The 19,270-nt window shown below is 51.9% G+C and overlaps 8 protein-coding genes across 8 annotated transcripts; 4 read left to right on the top strand and 4 right to left on the bottom strand.

Annotated features, from left to right (window-relative positions):
- Positions 1–60: 60 nt before the first annotated feature.
- Positions 61–1,857, bottom strand: ASPZODRAFT_1960253 (hypothetical protein). The gene is made up of 4 exons (XM_022727430.1): positions 1,386–1,857; positions 677–1,253; positions 437–589; positions 61–398 (listed from the first exon to the last, which is right to left on the bottom strand). Exons 1-4 carry the CDS (start codon positions 1,538–1,540, stop codon positions 384–386), a joined length of 900 nt encoding a protein of 299 aa, XP_022580906.1. The 5' UTR covers positions 1,541–1,857; the 3' UTR covers positions 61–383.
- Positions 1,858–2,285: 428 nt separating this feature from the next.
- Positions 2,286–2,735, top strand: ASPZODRAFT_66838 (hypothetical protein; the record flags this gene model as incomplete). The annotated part of the gene is made up of 3 exons (XM_022729404.1): positions 2,286–2,333; positions 2,469–2,596; positions 2,687–2,735. The coding sequence occupies 3 exons, from the start codon at positions 2,286–2,288 to the stop codon at positions 2,733–2,735; spliced, it is 225 nt and encodes a 74-aa protein (XP_022580905.1).
- Positions 2,736–3,487: 752 nt separating this feature from the next.
- ASPZODRAFT_66603 (hypothetical protein) lies at positions 3,488–3,946 on the top strand (the record flags this gene model as incomplete). The annotated part of the gene is made up of 1 exon (XM_022729387.1): positions 3,488–3,946. One exon carries the CDS (start codon positions 3,488–3,490, stop codon positions 3,944–3,946), a length of 459 nt encoding a protein of 152 aa, XP_022580904.1.
- Positions 3,947–5,063: 1,117 nt separating this feature from the next.
- ASPZODRAFT_96615 (hypothetical protein) lies at positions 5,064–6,666 on the top strand (the record flags this gene model as incomplete). The annotated part of the gene is made up of 8 exons (XM_022730533.1): positions 5,064–5,156; positions 5,213–5,262; positions 5,313–5,357; positions 5,420–5,567; positions 5,633–5,713; positions 5,994–6,161; positions 6,225–6,304; positions 6,355–6,666. Exons 1-8 carry the CDS (start codon positions 5,075–5,077, stop codon positions 6,664–6,666), a joined length of 966 nt encoding a protein of 321 aa, XP_022580903.1. The 5' UTR covers positions 5,064–5,074.
- Positions 6,667–6,965: 299 nt separating this feature from the next.
- Positions 6,966–9,435, top strand: ASPZODRAFT_132487 (hypothetical protein). The gene is made up of 8 exons (XM_022723035.1): positions 6,966–7,172; positions 7,230–7,522; positions 7,588–7,686; positions 7,750–7,823; positions 7,880–7,979; positions 8,038–8,459; positions 8,520–8,643; positions 8,715–9,435. The coding sequence occupies exons 2-8, from the start codon at positions 7,244–7,246 to the stop codon at positions 9,246–9,248; spliced, it is 1,632 nt and encodes a 543-aa protein (XP_022580902.1). The 5' UTR covers positions 6,966–7,172; positions 7,230–7,243; the 3' UTR covers positions 9,249–9,435.
- A 32-nt stretch (positions 9,436–9,467) lies between these two features.
- Positions 9,468–12,708, bottom strand: ASPZODRAFT_66564 (hypothetical protein; the record flags this gene model as incomplete). The annotated part of the gene is made up of 4 exons (XM_022729382.1): positions 9,468–10,371; positions 10,432–10,598; positions 10,661–10,845; positions 10,905–12,708. 4 exons carry the CDS (start codon positions 12,706–12,708, stop codon positions 9,468–9,470), a joined length of 3,060 nt encoding a protein of 1,019 aa, XP_022580901.1.
- Positions 12,709–14,045: 1,337 nt separating this feature from the next.
- Positions 14,046–15,712, bottom strand: ASPZODRAFT_166663 (hypothetical protein). The gene is made up of 4 exons (XM_022726771.1): positions 15,490–15,712; positions 15,215–15,428; positions 14,715–15,154; positions 14,046–14,657 (listed from the first exon to the last, which is right to left on the bottom strand). The coding sequence occupies exons 1-4, from the start codon at positions 15,497–15,499 to the stop codon at positions 14,458–14,460; spliced, it is 864 nt and encodes a 287-aa protein (XP_022580900.1). The 5' UTR covers positions 15,500–15,712; the 3' UTR covers positions 14,046–14,457.
- A 349-nt stretch (positions 15,713–16,061) lies between these two features.
- ASPZODRAFT_151948 (hypothetical protein) lies at positions 16,062–19,035 on the bottom strand (the record flags this gene model as incomplete). Its single annotated transcript, XM_022725796.1, has 4 exons — positions 16,062–17,125; positions 17,774–17,966; positions 18,026–18,772; positions 18,856–19,035. The coding sequence occupies 4 exons, from the start codon at positions 19,033–19,035 to the stop codon at positions 16,062–16,064; spliced, it is 2,184 nt and encodes a 727-aa protein (XP_022580899.1).
- Positions 19,036–19,270: the final 235 nt, after the last annotated feature.

Raw genomic sequence — 19,270 nt, 5'->3', positions numbered from 1 at the left:
TCTATCTCTAGATCCATCCCCCCCTCTCCTTCCGTACACGTTCGCTCAACTTGTACGGGTGGTCGGATGTGGTCTTTGATGAGTGATGCTGTGGAATATCTTGTATTATTCCTGTCCCCCCTTTTACTCCGCCAATGTCCTTTCCTATTTGTACAGATTAGTAGAAATGAGCGTTTTCAATAATGTCTACGTAGTTTCTCAATCAAGACCTATATACTACCTTTGTATATACTAGTAGATACGGTACCGTAGGCAAGACGACGTATAGTACAGAACAGAGTGATTATTAGTTGATATAATGGATATATGGGGTTCACTCCGTTTTACTCTTCGACCCGGACCCAGACCAGAACCCTCCCCATCCACCTTGAGTTTTCTGCAATTCACGCGCGGGCTCTCTTTCCTTTTCAGCAGCCTCCTTGACCGCTTCGACGACGGAAAGACTTGGATGCGGCGCATGCGCTGGGAGATGGCGGACTTGGTCCTCGCCTGCGAATGTGCGGATGGCGGTATGGAAGGCCCATTCGACTGCTTCTTCGACGGGTTCGTCGAAGATGTACGGGAGGAAGGGGACGACGGAGAGGCCGAGCTGATAAATTAGTCGACAAAACCAAAAAAAAAGAAGAAGAAGAAGAAGAGGTAAAGATGGAGTAAGATAAAGGGAGAGAAAGCATACCCCGATTGGCGCCCAGGTTCGCATAAAGGTGCTTTTGGACGACTTGAACATCCGACCAGAGTACTTTACCACACTGTGGATGGTGAAGGCGGGTAACCCCATGGAAGCGAGGCTCTGGAAGACGGCCCGCTGCGCCATGACCGTACGGTAATCTTCTATCAGGGGGATATGGGTGGTCGGCCAGGGAGCGAGTTCCGTTTGCTGCTCTGTCGGTGATGGTGATGATGATGAAGTCAACGGACCTACAAGGTTGCCTGTGAACATGCCCCGGGCGACGCTCGTAGTGTGAGAGAAATCAGTGACACTGGCGCTGGCATCCTTGTACGCTTCACCGGGGGGTGCCAGGACGTGCCGGTTGCGCAGGTAGGCCTTGTATCCTTCGTGGGTGACGTCGCCGATCAAGTACGTCCAGGAGACGCCGTACGCGGCGCGCACAAGCCACGGGTGTGCGACGGGGCGGAACGACTCGCCCACGTCAGAGGTGTAGGCGACGTAGCGGTGCGCCGAGAGGAGGATGGTTCGCACCCGGTTGGCGTATGCGGCATATCGGTACGGTGTGTCTGTTGAATCGACGGAGCTTTCAACGTTAGTTAATCTGTACAAGGTACGGAGTACATAAGGTAGGTACTAGGTAGTTATGATGGGGGGCTATCCGTGGACGGACGAGACTCGGTACGTTCTGAACGAACCAGAGAAGGGCGTCACTTACTAGGATGGGTATACGTCGTCGAAGAACTCGTCGTCGCGATCCACCAGGCTTTGTAGCTGGGGAGGAAGTTTCTCGCGAGTGAGAGGTGTTTGGTTGAGGTTCGCAGTCGCCTCGCTCTCGGAGGGTTCGTCCTTGTTGCGATTTCCCCAGAACATCGTGAGTGGCTGTCGCGTATCCGATGAGATATTCGATATGCGAAAATGAATTCAATGGCTTTATTGCCAGAGTCTCAGCTGGAGTCTGCTAGAAAATCCCCGTGAGATTAATACAGGTGCTACAGCAGACTCCCTACCGGCGGAGTCGAGACAACAAGAGGGATGAGAAACAACGGGAGGGAGACAAAGGTAGAAGTCACACAGGATCCTTTGGTACACAGAGTGAATAGCAAAAGTAAGTTACTGTAAGACTGAAGGTAGGCAAGGCTCGCACGAGCGGCACACCTATCAGGCACCTTGACCTCGGTCCATACGATGGAAGAGAATACTGCCGTCCTTCTGCCTGCTGGCACCGGCACAGCCCACCATGTGCCTAGTATTCTGGAACTTTCCTGGCGAGCCCGAGAATCTGATAATTATACAGACTAGTCCCTACGATAGATACCTAGTTTCTGCAGCCTCTACGCACGGCTGCTTAGTTATTCTGAAGCTTTGGACACTTTGATGACGTAGAGCCAGCGCCCCGGTGGTTCTCGGAGCCGTCGGAGCCGTCCGGAAGCTCGCGCAGCTGAGCTGAGTCATCGGGTTTGTTGGTCTAGTCCAATTAGGACTAGCGGGTGTGGAAAGTCGAACCTCAGGATCCCGGCGACTTTGCAGTTGCTGCTGGCGCTACGCTTCTGTTTGCAACGACATTGGTTTCTGCCTTCCCTTCCCAACCGTCCAAGCCCCTCTCCCACCGTTCACAATGGTTCAGTACTACCAGATCGCCGGCAAGAAGATCGGCTCTCATGTCGTACGTTGCCATTCTCTCCGTTCCCCCTCGGTCACCCGGTTCCAACCTCCTTGTTCCGACGACCGGACCGGGTTGCATTGCGTCCGAGATAGTGCGATCATACTGACTCTGTGTTTTCTTTTCTGTCCTTTTTAGCTTTCCATGAGCGTCCTGGGCGCTCTCTTCGGTGGCTCCTACCTTGCCTTCAGCGGTGGTGAGAAGAAGAAGACGGCGGCGGGTCCTCCGATCAGCGCCTCTTCCAAGGACGAGGAGACCTTCATCCAGTACGTCACTCATCTGGAAGCTCTGAAGCTTTCATCTGGGACTATTTTCCAATCGGGGAATTAATATTAACACTGGTGTTCGCGTAACAGAGATTTCCTGAAGACCGTCAACGGCGAGGAGAAGACGGAGAAGCACTAAATATTCTCGAAATCAATATGAGAACCGACCGGAGATCGAGTCAGTGGCGCATGCTATCAGTGCAATACCTGTATTGATGGATCGGCCATTTCTTTTGAAGGAGTCCGAGACAAAAGCAAGTCAACGGGGGCGGAAGATTCCACGAGTCGAGTTCCGTGCCGACGGTCAAGGCAGACTATGTTGATCCCCTCGACTGGCGATGGGATGTGTGCTCTGTACATATAGGTGTATACAAAGCATCAAAGTTTTTTAATTCCCTCCATGGTCGTCAGATCGAGATACCCGGGACGTGTCTTTTCATATCGGCTCAATTTCACGTCTCTGAGTGCCCGGATGTGAGAACGCAGTCCCCCTAGCTCTTGCAAATTACCAAATGTTACCTGTAGGACTGTCGGCCATTTAACCCGCTATTTACACCGGTTTTGAGCGTCGTAAGCTAGGTGTGTCCACATAACAGTATTAGTGTGGTGAGTATGGTGATATGTGAGCAAGAGAAATGCATCGATTAATCTCCCGTATAAGAAACATATACAATCATTTTACGGACAATCTTATTCGAAAAAAACACTGTCTGGCTACCATCAATGTCATGTTGTTAGTAGTATTATTGTTAGGCGATGTTTTCCCGTTTCTCAGGCACCGAAGTCGGTCATTGGCTGGAACCTCAGGAAGAGCTCAGTCCGCTCAACATCCATCATCGTCACTTTACGACGTTGTGTTCGATATACATCCTAGAGGTGATCCACAACAAAATGAAACCGTTACCATTTCCCTTCCCTCTCAATATCGGCACCGACGTCGTTCATCTCCCACGCGTGGCGCGTCTTCTCACCCGACAGAAAGGATACCTCGAGCGCTTCTCCCGCCGCATCCTCTGCGAACAAGAACAGAACGATTTCCGCACGCGATTCAAGCTGACCAGCTCAGCCTTTGATACACTTAATACCAGCCCTCACATGGTGTCAGCGGAAATGACGCGCTGGCTCGCTGGGCGCTTCGCTGCCAAGGAAGCTGCGCGCAAAGCTGCGCCAACCGGCGCGGCATATACGGGGTGGAAAGAGATCCTGGTACGGGTTGAGGAACAGGATCCAAGCGCAGGGTCGAGTAGGCCGGAGATTGTCTATTTGGATGATAAGGGGGGCCGGGTAGGGAAGCTTTCCATCTCGCATGATGGCGAGTACGTGGTGGCTACTGTGTTGGCTGCGAGTTGAGACCGACAGGCATAAAGAAGGAGCTGTGTCCGTTTCAACAGAAAAAACAACAACCCTAGGATATTTGCAGACTTGTACGATGAGGCAGGAAACGTCGGCAAGTCTGCGTAGAAAGTGTTGCTATCCAGAAGCAATACTCACAGTTCCGCCAACCAGAAAGACGCCATGGTCGATTTCTGACAACAAACAAGCAATTGACCAGGCAGCCTCGGATCCCTGAGCTTGTCTACGGCTCGAGCTATAGGGAGTGGCTTGAACTGGTTAATGGGCCAGACTATATATCACAGTCCTCGGTGGGCAGTTTTATACAATAGGCTGCAAGATATCCATCATAAGGGGCGCCCATACATTGAACCCGCTATCTACCTGGAATATGGAGTGCTTGGTTCATCTGTCACACAAGCTAGAGAAAGGTTGTTGAACATTGTTATGTGAATTTCCAGATTTTTCCTTTACTTGCTTCAATATGACACTTGATTAACTTTCGTATTGAATCGAAGTCTTTTGTCAACATGGCGCCTCATTCCATGGAACCTGGAATGCGCAGGTTCCCGACGGGATCGGGGAGACCAGTTACACAACGCGATGAACAGGATTTGAGTTGGCAGAGTGTCAAGGCAGGGTAATAATTTAAGGAATACTACAACCTAATCTAAAGATTATCATGTGAATATCCTGTTAGATAATTTATATTTTAAAAGAGACAACTGGCAAGTACTCTAAATACACCACCTATATGGTACTCTATATGACCGGCCGGCAATACTCTCTGCAAAGATCTACATGGAACAAACAATGAAGATCCACTTTCTACTTCACTCTTAAGGAGCTGTAAGGAGAACGGGACGCGAAATAAAAAGAATTGCACAGCCAAGCAAAAGTGGCGGTTCTCCTTGCCTTTGTCCTTTGTACTCTGACGGTGAGAGTCCTTACAGTCGTCGTCACCTTTCGACCTCCGCCCCTGATTTGGATTTCTATCTTGAAGACTGATTATCTAGTTTCCCTATTTGATCATTCAGGTGAGTAGTCTCCTTTTGGCAGCTTGATCTGCTGTGCCATATGGCTGACTACTTTGCCATGAAGGCCTACGAGGACGATCTGTGAGCTGGCTGGTCCTGCTTACACAAGATGATGCCCAAACTGTCTCGTACCCAGCGCCTGGGAACTGTTATTGGAATATCAACATGTTTCTTCCTAGCTGAGCTGTCAGGTATGGATCTGCGAAGTCAAGAAAACAGAACTATAGGAACTGACACTTGAGGGCAGTCGGGTTTTATACACACTCGCTTGCCTTGGTTGCGGATGCCTTTCATTATGTATGTTGCAATCAATTGATAGGAAAAATTCATGAAGCTAAAACCAATAGCTGAATGACCTTGTTGGGTTCGTCATCGCTCTCATTGCGATCAGGGTAAGAGGGATGTCTGTCGGGCTGATAGCATCATTAGTGTTGATAGATGGTGTCCATTCTAGGTATCGGCATCGGCAGACTCTCCCAAAGCACTCTCCTTTGGATGGCAAAGAGCGCAGCTCCTAGGGGCGTTTTTCAATGGTGTACTCCTGCTCACTCTGGGAATCAGTATCTTTCTGCAATCTATTGAGCGATTCATATCGTTGCAACGTTGGTCCCACCCCAAAAATAACGGGCCGTTGTTTCTTAGGTAGCTGACAGACATCCCGGCACAGGCGTCGAGGATCCCAAACTTATGTTTATCTTGGGATGTGTTGGTTTGGGATTGAATATCATCAGCGTCTTGTTTCTTCACGGTTAGTTCGCCTGCCCCCTCTTTGGGTGTAAATGCCCATATGCTGACCGTACAGAACATGATCACGGCCACCACCATAGCCATGGGCCAGATGTCCCACTACAATTGAACCCTCATTTGACTGATCATGACGGTGCCGTGAACTATGAAGTGGGTTCAACCGCCTGACCTAATCTCAAGACCACTCACTGCTACCATAAATACTGACAAGTGGCCGTAGCACCACGAACACAAACACCATAGTCAAGGACCGGAAGCGGTTTCCCCAGATCATGATCTAGGAATGATGGGAGCCCTAGTACATGTCATCGGCGATGCAGCAAATAATCTCGGTGTGATGGCCGCAGCGCTAGTGATCTGGCTGGCTCATTACGACGGGCGATATTATGCAGATCCGGCTGCGAGCATGGGAATCTCAGTGATGATTCTTCTCTCATCGATTCCGATCGGTACGTGCCAGAGGTTTTACCCCGTATTGCCAGAGCCTTTTCTCACACTCCACCTTCATCTAGTCCGACGGGCAGGTCTCATTCTCTTGGAAAGTGCGCCTAATGGAGTCGATCTCGGGGATGTGAAGCATGATCTAGAGAAAGTAAGTTGTTATCTCCACTCTGGTCAACGGGCTTGTGTTGATTCCCACAGATTCCCGGCGTGCTTGCCATCCACGAACTCCACATCTGGCGTCTCAATCAGCACAAATCTCTCGCCTCTGTCCATGTGGTCATCTCTGATCACTCCGTGTCTCATTTCCTGAAGCTGGCCAAGATCATCAACGAATGTTTCCACGCGTACGGCATCCATTCGGCAACGCTGCAGCCTGAGGTCGCGGCCATCACCATCGAGTCCACGGATATTGAAGTAGAAATCGAAAGTCGAAGCCTCAGACGGAGATCCCTGTCGAAGTGTCAGATTATCTGCGGAACTTTGTGCGAGGAACTGACGTGCTGTGGGTAGAGCGGGTTGTGTGAGAAATTGATCTTGAAGGCACCTTGCCATTTGCAACGTCGTTACTCCCAAAAACAATCCATAGATACAATATAGACTTGATTGATAACACCGCCAACCAGTAGGTACCTGTCAACAGGCTTCCCTACTGCATCTTGTCATCTCCTCAGTGTGTGCAACGAGTTTCTCCGGGAGCGCCGTGAGTTATTGCGCTAGATGAATTAGGAAGGTGCATGCAGGAGCCTTCCTTACTCCGTAGGGCACTTCCAAGATAACAACAACCCCTCAGGGCTTATCAGCCCGTCTTGTTGAGCCAACGGTAGATGGCCTCGCCCCCGAGAAGTGGAAAGCGATAAAAGATACCGAATGGACTTGCAGTTGCCGATACCCGAATTCTTTTTTGGTTGGGAGATATCGAGAGGGGTTCGGAGGGGTGCTTGCGCGGGGCTTGTCTTAAGAAGAGATAGGCCGTCCGGCGGTTGATGCTATATAAACGTCATGGACCCTAACGCTGGGTATGGTGATAAGTCCTCTGTTTGTACAGCCAGCTAGCTAACTGCAGTTCCTGCAAGGCCCCTCAGAAACCATGACGCTTCACACGTGGCAGCTACAGGCCCAGAAAGGCAAAGCTATTCTCGACAACTCCATTCCGAAGCAATGGCTTATTCCAGTCGACCAGCTGCCTGCGGCGGATCAATTAAATGTCGAGGACTTTCCTCGAAAGAGTGGCCTTTTCTCAGCGGAAGAGCTCAGGATTACTGAAATGTCAGCTTCGGCTCTGCTAGCGGAGATGGGCGCAGGGAAGTTGACGGCAGAAGAAGTAGTCGTTGCGTTTTTGAAGAGGGCAGTGCTGGGACATCAATTGGTGATTGCGAAGCGCTCTTTGCGTGAGACCGGTCTGATAAGAAGCGACATGGCTGACTTGTACAGCTGAACTTTGCCACTGAATTTATGGCAGAAAGAGCCATTTCTCGTGCCAAGCAGCTTGATGAACACTACAAACAAACCGGGAAACTTGTTGGGCCTTTGGTAGTAGTTTTACCCTAACTGACGATGATTGGAAGTTCTGACGAGGCCTCTTCATATATATAGCACGGCGTGCCCATCAGTGTGAAAGAGCATATCGGCATCAAGGGACTCACCTGTAACACTGGCTACGTTGCATGGTATACATTCAGCCTTCGCGACTTGGAGTTGTTGTAGAACTGACTAGTGTGCTTAGGGTAGATCAAATCGCCACGGAGGACGCCCTTCTCCTACAATTATTAGAAAAGGCAGGCGCTGTCTTCCATGTGCGGACCAACCAGCCTCAATCTCTCATGGTACGGTGCAAAGCATGAACAGAAGTGACAGATTTTGCATGAAAGCTGACTTCCACAGCATCTCTGCTGCAGCAACAATATCACCGGCACGACCCTCAACCCATACAACCGCAACCTCACCCCCGGCGGGTCCTCCGGCGGCGAAGGCGCATCAATGGGATTCAAATGCGCTCCTCTAGGCATTGGGACAGACATTGGGGGTTCTATCCGATGTCCTGCCGCCTTCTGCGGCGCCTATGGCTTCCGACCCAGCAGCTTGCGGAATCCCATGAACGGCCTCAAAAGTGCTGCCTCGGGGCAAGAGTCGATTAAAGCCGTCGTGGGACCACTAGCAAGCCAGTCTATCGAAGATCTAGAGCTCTTCCAAAGCGCAGTGATTGATCAGGAGCCATGGGAGACCGAGACATCGCTTGTTCCTTTGCCATGGAAACGAGTGACGCCGACAAAGGACATCACGATAGCCATCATGTGGGATGACGGGTGTGTGCTATACCGGACTCTTATATTCCTTTTTTGACCCTACATCTCACCTGTTTACAGATGTGTTCGTCCTCACCCTCCCATGACCCGAGGCCTCAAGCATGCGAAAGCCAGGCTCGAAGCGGCCGGCATCAAAGTGGTAGACTGGGAACCCTACCGGCACGATCACGGCTGGGAGATAATCGTAAGTAGCATACCGGGCAATCTATAGGTATATCAAAGTGGCCGACTAACAATTTTTTTTTTAAAAAAAAGTCTACGTTGTATTACCCCGACGCAGCATTGGTACAGTACCAAGCCATCGCCAAATCAGGCGAACCCATCCTCCCTCTCTCACAATGGGCCTTCTCTTACGGCCGCGCGCGCGGTCTCTCCATCGCGGAGAACTGGGAGTTCAATAAAATGCGCGAAGCCTTCCGCGACGAGTACCGCGCTCTCATGAACGAGCGCGGCGTTGACTTTATCCTCAGCCCATCTTTTAACGGTGTGGCGGCCGTGCTAGGTGAATCGCATTACTGGAACTACACGGCGATCTGGAACGTGCTCGATCTGCCGTCGGTGGTGTTCCCAACGGGGCTCGTACAGGATGCAGCCTTGGATCCTGTTGAAGAGTCTGCCTTTCAGGCACGTGGTGAGGCAGAGGCCCGCGAATGGGCCAAGTACAGTGCCGGGGCAGACAGGTATCATGGCGCCCCGATCTCCCTACAGTTAGCGGGGAGACGGTATCATGATGAGGAGACTCTGGCGGCGGCGAAGCTTCTCGTGGGTATCATCAAAACGGATGGGTAGCAATAGGTCATTCAGGATATTGCGGAACAAGAATGGGGGGGGTAGTAAATCATATACATTGCGTTCATAGAGTGTCATGTACATACATCTTCATCAAATATTTCCATCAAAAACAAAGGGGAAAAAATCATCAAGGACCAATGAAAACGGGTATGGAATAAAGGAAATGAGTAAAATTGAAAAACATATTCGCCGGGGGGGGTTCGTTTTTTTTTCGGATCATTTCTTCCGTTTCCAAAAGGCCAACAGACCAGCCTTGCTCTTGACGGTCTCCGTGACGTTACCGCCTGTATCGCGGATCCGGTCCTTCCAGGTTCCCCGAGCATACTTCATAGCCTTGCTGGGGGCATCAGACTTGGAGCTGGAGGACATGTTGCCTGCATCGAACTTGGTCTTGCCCTCGATGATCTTGTGGATCAAGTTGAGGATGGCGTAGGTGGTAGAGCCGACGGCGCGGACCATGGCCAAAACAGCGACAGCCCACAGGATGATCGCCAGGTAGATGTTGGTACCCTCCGAGTCGACGCCGTACACCTCCGATATGGCCATGGCCAGGATGACATTGGCGGCCATCCAGATGGAGACCATGTACGTACGCACCGCGCGGTAGTAGTCTTCCTGCTGCTGGCTCTCGGAGATGGGGGCCTCTGGCACCTCGAGACGGTCGCGCAGGTTGCGCAGCGCAGCGTCGTAGCCGCTGTCAATGTCCAGTTGTTCCGAGGGCATCTCAACCACCACCGTTGACCCGTTGATTGCCTGCGCCATACCCAGATCTGTGTTCACCACATTGTCACCCTTGGTACCCCAGGTAACGTCGTGCGTGTTGCAAAATGCATACACCTGCAGCGTGCATACGTAACTGGGCATGAGTAGGAAGTATTGTGCCGATGAGGTAAACATATGCCACGGGTCCAGATAGAGGAACGACGTGTAAAAGTACAGCCCGACCGTTGAAAGCATCGAGATGACAATGTTCACAAAGAGACTCGTGCTGACGGTAAGCGACGAGCTGCCCTCGAAGCGCGCAATCAATTCCAGAACGACCAGATACAGAGCGGCAAAGATGGTGTAGGCCATGATTATACTGTACACGATGATTCCAGACAAGTAAAGCTTTTTGGCTCTGTTGATTCGTTAGATACGTTGAAAAACCCGAATGACTGTTTGGTATGTTTCAGCTTACCCTTGCGGCCGATTGCCCATCGAAATGATAAATTGCAAACACATGACGACGATGCAGGCATAGCGCAGCACTTGGAAGATATATTTACCCATGTTGTGCCCGAACGGATCGATTTTCGAACTACTGAGGGAACCTGCGATGAAGTAGAACGCCAAGTAGAAGTTGGCCTAGACATGTCAATAACCCCGTTCTTCGAGACTATATATGGAGAGGGAAGAGGAAGGCCTACCAAGCAGAAATAAGTGAACATCAGGTTAAAGCCCTGGTAGACAAATTCGACGTGAAGCAGAATCTTGCGCCCCAATGTGTGGTCTGTCTTCCAGATCTGCTGTGAGTTGAAGATAGAGTAGACCGCAGCAAAGAACGCTCCGTTAAGCCATCGTCGACGCTGCGAGATAAACTCCGGAATGGTGTCTGAAATTGGGGGTGTTAGTAGTGATCAAATGGAACGGGATGACATAGAGGATAAATACCTGGCACATCTGTCTCGCCCACAGCGCTCTTGACAAAACGCAAAACCCAGCGTTCCTCGCGCTTGGCGACCAGCTCCCAGCACAGAATTCGATCTTCGGCAAGATACATGTTTGCCGTGAAGACGTCGGCATCCTTGCCGCGCAGTGTCTCACCCTTGAAGTACTGATTCAAGGGCCCATTGCCATCGGCATCATTCTGCAGCGCGAAAAACCGATACGCACTCAAGGCACCTGGCAAGACGGTAATATATCCGAAGACAGACTCAAGAGGCTTATCGAGGATGTTGGACATCTTGTACTCAAAATTCTGGCTGGCAACCAGGGGATTCAGCAGGCCCTTTCCGCGCTTGCCGATGCCGGCTTTGATCTCTCCAGCGGCGCCGGCCACATTGGAGTCCTGGTCAAAGGCCTTCCAGAGATGGTAGATGGCTGTCTGGGAGGGCTTGGTACCAACGTCGAGCAAGACGCAGATGTTGGGTTGCAGGGCGCGTCCGAAGGCGTTGAAGAACCAGCGGTGAGAGTTCAGCTTCTTCTGGTTGTGCTCCTTGAGACAAAAGATGACTTGACAGGGGACAATGCCCTTCTCGGCACCTTTGAACTTGAGGTCGTCATCCAGCGATACCTGCGTGGTGTACTCATACACGTGGGCCGTGACCTGCTTCTGGTTCACGATGTTTTTGGCGATTCCCTCCTGGTAAACGCCTAGAGCCGCTATGGCGTTGAGCGTGCGCGGGTGCACCTTCTTGCGCCCATCTGCAATGATGCAGACGACAATCTTCTTCCAGCCGTCTTTGCCCCAGGTACGAGACTTGGTACGAGAACAGAGATGGCTGATGTTGCGCATGACACCATGCATGGTCCGCGTAAAACTGATCTCGTCCTCGTTGTACATGGTGATGCAGATGAACAGCTCCGTTTCGCGCATTGTGCTTCCGATCTGCTGGCGCAACTTGTAGCCTCTCGCAGTGAAATCATCCGGGTCACAGGTAACCGCCGTGTATCGCATGTGGGTAAACTCACGGTCGTCACGACGAGGCAGAAAGCTGTGCAGAATGGTTGGGATTTTACATTCCAGAATCAACTCGCCGTTGATCAGTTGGACCTGTTTCTTCGACATCTGCGTCTCGCGCACCCCACGACGGTTCTGTTTTTCGGGGGCAGGACCATAGTGAAGGTTCGGATCGATCATACGCGCGGAATCATCCTCTTCCTCGTCAAGGTCAATCTTCTCCATATCTTCCTTGTCGTCAATGACCATGGTTGAATCGCTCATGAATGACATGGGCCGGTCGCCGAGATCGCTTGTCGTCCGGCCTCCGCCGCCAAAAGGATCCTCATCGCCATATTCGTCAGCTTGTGTGTTGCCATCGCCAATATCGATGCTCGTGTCTATACTTGAACCGGCGACAGAGAACAATGGAGCGGTGGGTAGAGGCCGACGTGGGCTTCCACCATATCTTGAACTCGGGGTGCCCGGTCGCGGACTACCATTCAGATCCGCTCTTTCATAACCGAGACTAGAGACTGACGGGGGCCCGGGGGGTCTGCCCCATTCCGACGCACGAGACGGAGTCCACGGCCGAGTAGGAGACCCTGCGCGAGATGGGTACGGCGGAGCATCCACGACCGACGCCGCGGGAGGCGGGATGTAGGGAGCGTTTCCTATACTAGATGGTGGGCGCGAGGGAGACCCTTGGCTCTGATAGGGCTGGTAACGCGAGGAGAATTGTCTCGAGGAGTGATCGGTACTATACTCAAGGGTTGTTCCGTCAGCGTTTCTCCGTCTTGACCTGTAGTAGGACATGTTTGCGGTAGAGTTCCTCTGGCCCAGGACAGGACGTTTAGGGCTCAGAGAAGTGATCTTCAAAGGACAAGAGTCCGCAGCAGACACTTGATCCGGGGCACTCTTGTTCCTCTTGGGGGGGTGATGGTGGAAGAGAGGAGGTGGAATGTCCACGCCCGGCAGTATTTGTATATCCTGCACGGCGGAGGATTGTTTTGCTTCAACGGAGCCCGTCTGTGCCAATAGCGAAACTGCTCTGGCTGACTTCTGGCAAGCAGTACTCCTATTGGGTGTGGCGCCAGCAAACAAGGGGTAGATAGGGTGGTTTCCTTTGGCGGGATCTGCGCCATTGGCATTCTTTAGGGGAAAGAGAGGAGGGTCTGACACAGGAAGCTTCTTCTTCTCAGAAGCCTCAACCGTGTCTTCATTCCCAGGCGGGAGAGGCAGAGTGCGATGGACTGGTTTTCTAGCGGGTACATACGGTGTGGTATCTGAATATTGATACTGCGAGCTGGTCGTGCCCATCTCTGTCCGGGTATCGTCATCCAACTCAATGCTCGACGTCGGGAGGAGCCTCATCGTCGTCCCCCGAGCAGCCACAGCAGGCGGCTCGTTCTCCGAGAGATACGACACCGAGTCTCCGTAGTGGTACGCGGGGGGCTCTTCCTCGTAATTCGCCGCAGGTGGGTGCCCGCGCGACGAGAAGCTCATAATGCGTTGGTATTTCTTTTTCTCCTTTCGCTATTGTCTCAAGTGCTCATGGTAATGCCCACACGCGGTGTCTAAGACAAGGTCGAACCAGGCGGCCGTGCTCCTTCCGGTGAAAAGTAGGAAATCCGATATTTCTGGGGGGGGGGGGGGGGGGGGGGGGGGGGGGGGGGGGCGATCGCCCTGTAAACGAACACGAATTCAGTCAGTAGCAGCTCCAGTCACACAGTTGTCAGATGGAAACACTTTTCAGGAATGTTGAAGTGCGTACGGAGGTGCAGCGGCATCCGGCTACTAAATAACTAGCGAGGGGGCAGGTAAACAAAGATAAGATGAGACTCGAACGGCCTAGACAGGGGGGTGGGATGAGATTTCTGGTGGAATCGGATGTTTATTGGAAGCCAATACGCTTATTATAATATCAACCAGTCAGATAATCACGGTGCCTGGTTCTTGTTGACCTTACCGCGCGAGTTGACGTCTCCAGGCTTGCGCGGCTGGAGACCTGGTGGTGGTGATGGTTGCTCGGGGCAACGCATGGGCAGTACGTCGCACGGATTGTCCGGAATCGTCAACTACAAATCAAAGTACGGGGTACTACGGAGTAATAGTAGTTAAATGATAATGACAAGTTTCTTTGTTCCTTGCATGTTCAATCCACTGAACAATAAAGAGTGGGAAAAAAACAGAGAGTGCAGGATGTCGCGTAAGAATACCAATCAACACATGAGTACTGATCAATGGGCCGGGTTGCTCTCGGCGTATTGACTTGGACAAATAAACAGAAAAAAAATCCTGATTTTGAGTGGTGCAAAAACCCTGGCATAAAGATTTTGCCAAAGGCAAGCGTGATGTAATCCAGAAGCATCAAAGACGGAGTAGAGAGGATATATAGAGAAAAAGAAAGCAGACTGCCGCTCTGCGCATATTCGTGGTCAGAGACGCATGCGCATCAAGAAAAAGAGAATCGAGAGAAGGAGAGATGGTAGTGAGATGAAAAAATGTGACTCGGCAAATTAAACTACCCACAACTGCTTCCAGCTACCTACTCTGCAAAACTCCTCACGCCGCCTCGTTGAGCAAGGGCTGCCTCTCGCGGTCGGTGGACTCGGGTTCCGCAATACGACGCAGCAGCGAGTCACGGTGGTAGTACTTGGTGCTAGAGATGTACAGGGACAAGACGAGGAAGGCGGCGAAGATGGCGAAAGCGAAGATCCACTGCAACGCGATGACCTTGATGGCGATCTGCTTGACCGCGAGAGCTGGATACTGTCAGCAAATTCGCCTGCAAAGTATTCTTTTTCAAATGATTTCCTTACACAAGAACAAGAAGCTAAAGCAGTAACCTAGCAGGTAATCCTGGCGGTGGAGGATGTGACCGGCGCCGATGACAAAGATGACCCAGATGAAGACGTTGGCAACGATGCGGGCGGGCAAGCTGTTGCTATGGACCGCCACGGCGCCGTTCCAAAACAGGGCAGTTAGGGTCCATGCATAGGGTCCAGCGACGGCAGGCAGATGAACAAAGGCCGGAAGGCCCGGGTGGCGCCAGTAGGTGATCTTTTGGTTGATGAAGTGGGCGATGAGGATGATCTCGGCGCCCCAGAAGTGGTTGCGTACCCAGAGCAGCACCCAGGCGAAGACGAACAGGTTATTCAGGATGAAATGGCTGGCGACATTGGCTGCCGCGTTGACCAGTGCCGCATCCTTGGAGAAGAGATGCCAGACGTAGCTAAGCTGTGAGAGAAGGAGAAGGATCCTAGCAACCAGCTATTAAATCTACTAATCCTTTTTTTTTTAGAGTAAAAGGTCAACCCACCAATATATTCCAGTCACCACCGTACTCTGCGAAAATGCCGTGATGTGCTTGTTCGCTTGCTTGGGGATTCGATGGCCGTGCTTGACGTCGTCGGGCTTGTGCAGAGAGTAGTAGATGCCCACGATGACGACCAGCGCCCACGTCAAAGGCACCAGCACCCGGTAGGCAGCCAGGGACTGGCGGTTGTGTGTCTCGCGTCTCGCGAAGGGGTTGTCTAGAGATTCAAGAGCGGGTTAGTCCGAGTCAGCACTGCTGGAGTCTTCGCAACAACCTACAGGCGTCCATAATAATCAGTATTCAGTGCGTATAGCTAGGTAGTAGTTATTGCTGAGATGGAGAAAGGAATGAAGGCATCCTGAGGTTTCAAGAGGGACTCTTTATAAGATCTGCTCTCCCCGCATCTGCTTGGTCTCCTGACAGCACTCGGTGGCCAACGAGGGGCTTCATGCTGCTGATCGTGGAACTCGAGTGGCTGAGATGCTGGAACCTTGACTCGGAACCTTGGAAGGCCAGGATGACATCAGGCCATCGGATGGTAGCGGTTTGTGGTTAATGCAACAGTAGTAAACGTAATAATTCAACTAATTCGTTAGTGGTGTTAACAGATGATTCTATTATTATTATTTGTTTCATCTATCCCATTTAGTGTGAAGATTACTTCATAACTTATGTCGACATGCTCGTAGGAGTAGAGTTCTACTGTTGGAGAATCAACTGGCCAGCTTGGTTGACAATTAGCATCAACACTCCTAGTTAGTGACTACAAGGTACTCAAGTATTTTATGCTAAGAGATGTATAGATTATTTCTATTAATTCCATCTATCGTTAAATTCCTTAAATGCTAATTCATAGAGCCTTTATTGCTTCCACCAACCGACCATGGATCCCAGGAGGCGCCACAATCATTCCATAGCACCCGCTGAGCTTCCTGCCCAGCCCACAGTTGACCGGGTTGCCTGCCAGATCGCTGACGGTGTACCCGACCTCTGCAGCGATCAGCATCCCCCCCGCGTGGTCCCAGATGTTGGACCGGTACGTCTCTTTGCGCGGGATCTTGACCAGGGCGTTGCACCCGCCCACCGCGAGAGCAACGTACCGCATCTGAGCCGACCACAGGTCCCCCGGCGGCGGCCAGGCCGCCCCGAGCGCAACCGCCAGCCGCTCGTGCTGCTCGGCGCTCGACGAGGTTATCCGCGTGGAGTCCACGAACCGGATCTCACGACTCGTCGCCACGGAGGGGACGGGCGCAATCCGAGTCGCAGCCTGCAGCGTCGTCGTAGTCCGGCCCATCCGGCGTAGATATGCCCCTTCGCCCGTCACTGCGGACAGCATATATCCGTTTCCATCGCGGTCGACTGCCTCCTCGCTTACCTGGCCCGTCGCGAGGCTCAGGTTGGGACAACCCAGCACGCCGACCTTCTGGCATCCATCCTCCACCAGCGCCAGACATACTGCGTACTGCTGTCCGCGCATAAAGGTCTCTGTCCCGTCCACGGGATCGAGAACCCACGTGCGGCCGTGTCCTGCACATTTCCCTTCCGCACCCAGGTCGATCAAATCCAGCATTTCCTCCTTCGAACGTGGTGAATAGAGCAGCGCATCATCCACCCCACCGTCGTCGCTATTGTCGCTATATTGATGAATGGATGACGCCAGTTCCCATGTGCGGTCCAGCAGCTCGGGATTCTCGCGGAGGGCAAGCGAGCTTTCCTCTCCCACAAACTCATCCTCGGGGAAAACATGGTGCAACGCAGCGATTATGAGCGCCTGCGCCGCAAAGTCGGCGATGGTCACCGGCGTCGCATCGCTCTTGTCTAATTGGCCTTTGTCCACTTGCTCCAGAAGCGCCTTGGTCACCAGAGCCGCTCTCTGCACAGTCAGACAGGCAATCTGGAATTCCTTGGCGTAGGCTGATGTATCCATTCTTCAAGATCAACACCCGCAGTGTAGTTGCTGTTCGGTTCCTGGATGAAACGAGTCAAAGTCTTCAGCCAATAATTTTGAAAATCGAAATTATTAAATCAATTGTGGTATCCTTCTCAAGTCTCAGCTTTCACGTCCTGGTAGTAAGCTTCAGCCGTGTACGATCAATTGAGCTCTCAACTGCAATATATTGAATATTGAATATTAATTTGTAACGAGTATTACTGTCAAAATGATCGAGATATGTTCTCTGGATGATGTTGTCAAAGACAGTTTCACCGACGTCTGAAAATCGCTCACCGTCCCAGTTGCAGATCGCTGCCAGGCGGATCACCGACTCCGAGCGATATCACCACGTGACATATCTGACGAGGTCTCTCTACTTGAGGAAAACAGCGAGACTAAAAGTGCAAAGAAGACCAGGAAAAGGTATATTGAGGGCCATGAAAGATACAAGAAACTGTACATAAAGCAGGCACTCCTGTATTGTGAGCTTACGAAGATCTGACTCGTGGCTGGCTGCAAACAAAAGGAACTACCATTATCAAACGCCGAAAAGTCATGCCGGGAGAAAGCCGAGAGGAGTGCTTCTCACTAAAACGGCGCAAAGGCTAGCTCATAGGCGAAAGCTAGACTCATCTTTGCGTGCTGAAGCATGTGGTCGAAGCTCAAGTACTCGATCTTGTCTTCGGTCGTATGGATCTTCTTGTCTGAGTTCTGGAATTCAGACTCGATCACAAAGGCCGACGGATAGCCGTACCGACTGGCGGAGGCATGGTCGGAACAAGCGTAGCCACACTTGGTCTCGACGTATGGGATATCGCAGTACTGAAAGATCAGGTTATGTGAATTACACTAGGAGAGAAAAAAAAAAAAAAGGGACTCACTGTGGTAATGATCTGCTTGATGAACTCGGTCAAACCCTGGTCGACAAAGTCGGTGATGACACCAACAGACTCCTCCAGGCCAGCATCCAGGGTACCCTGGACGTAGCCGGTCATATCCTGCTGCAGCATGGCCTTGATATCGCGCCGAGTCTTCTTGTACTGCGCAAAAATGGCCTGGGAGCCCAACAGACCACCTTCCTCAGCAGAGTACCAGTGGAACTCGATGGTGTTGGGGGCTTTGCCCTGGACGATCGGCTCTGACTGCAGCAGAGCACGGAACGCCTCGAGGATGGTCACGGTGCCGCTTCCGTCGTCATCGGCGCCGGGGGCAGCCAGCAGAGACGGGAAAAACAGGTTGATGCTGTCCTGATGGGCACCTAGCACCACGGTCTTGTTGGACTGGCCAGGAATGCGGGCGATGATACTGAATTGGCCCCAGGGGTTGGCAAACCTCTCCACGGTGACGCCGTACTCCGCCGCGCCCGATCCATCGATCAGAGCCTCCACCTGCTCATATAGCCAAGTAGCGGACTCGACTCCCGTGGATGACTTGTAGTACCGAGTGTGGAAAGAGGTAAAATGCTCGAGGTTGGCCTTCATGTTGGCCTTGGATAACTTCTCGGTCAACGGGACGACCGCCTCGGCTTGGCTCATTTCCGCAGGATAGCGAACGACATCGGCGATATGGTACGTTGGGTACGCTCCGGACCTCAGCTCTTCCGTTACATCAATGAAATTAACGCCGTCCTAACCAACAAGACACAAACAAGAGAGAAAACAAGTCAGCTTCAGATCAACCAGTTCAGACCACCGCAATCGACAGGCGTTACCAGCTTCAGGTCCCATTTCTCCTCTTCAGTCACCCAGCGGGTCTCGTACGGGGCAAGTTCGATTAGGAACTTCTCCGGGGTCGGATGAGGCCGCAGATCCGCCAACCGCTCCTGCTGAGGGAGCACAAGACCTAGCGCGCTCGTGCTGGCGCCGAGGGCCAAAACCGTGGAAAGCCTCATCGTGTAGTGTATGGGAAGGTATGGCAGGACAGTCAAATAACCAAGGATCGATGGGAGGCGGGATGAGACAGCTAGGGGGCTCCGACCTTATCTACTGCAGAAGGAACGGAATAACAATGACTAATATACTGCCTAAGGCAGCCGCCATCTATAATTAACCACAACAAGCTATGTCGTATTTCTGTATACTACCTAATTATTAACTAACTAGTGAGTACTCTGTAGTATGTACTGG

Source organism: Penicilliopsis zonata (genome assembly GCF_001890105.1).
Source record: "Penicilliopsis zonata CBS 506.65 unplaced genomic scaffold ASPZOscaffold_7, whole genome shotgun sequence".
Classification (NCBI taxonomy): Eukaryota; Fungi; Ascomycota; class Eurotiomycetes; order Eurotiales; family Aspergillaceae; genus Penicilliopsis; species Penicilliopsis zonata.
This window is presented reverse-complemented; position numbering and strand designations above follow the sequence as displayed.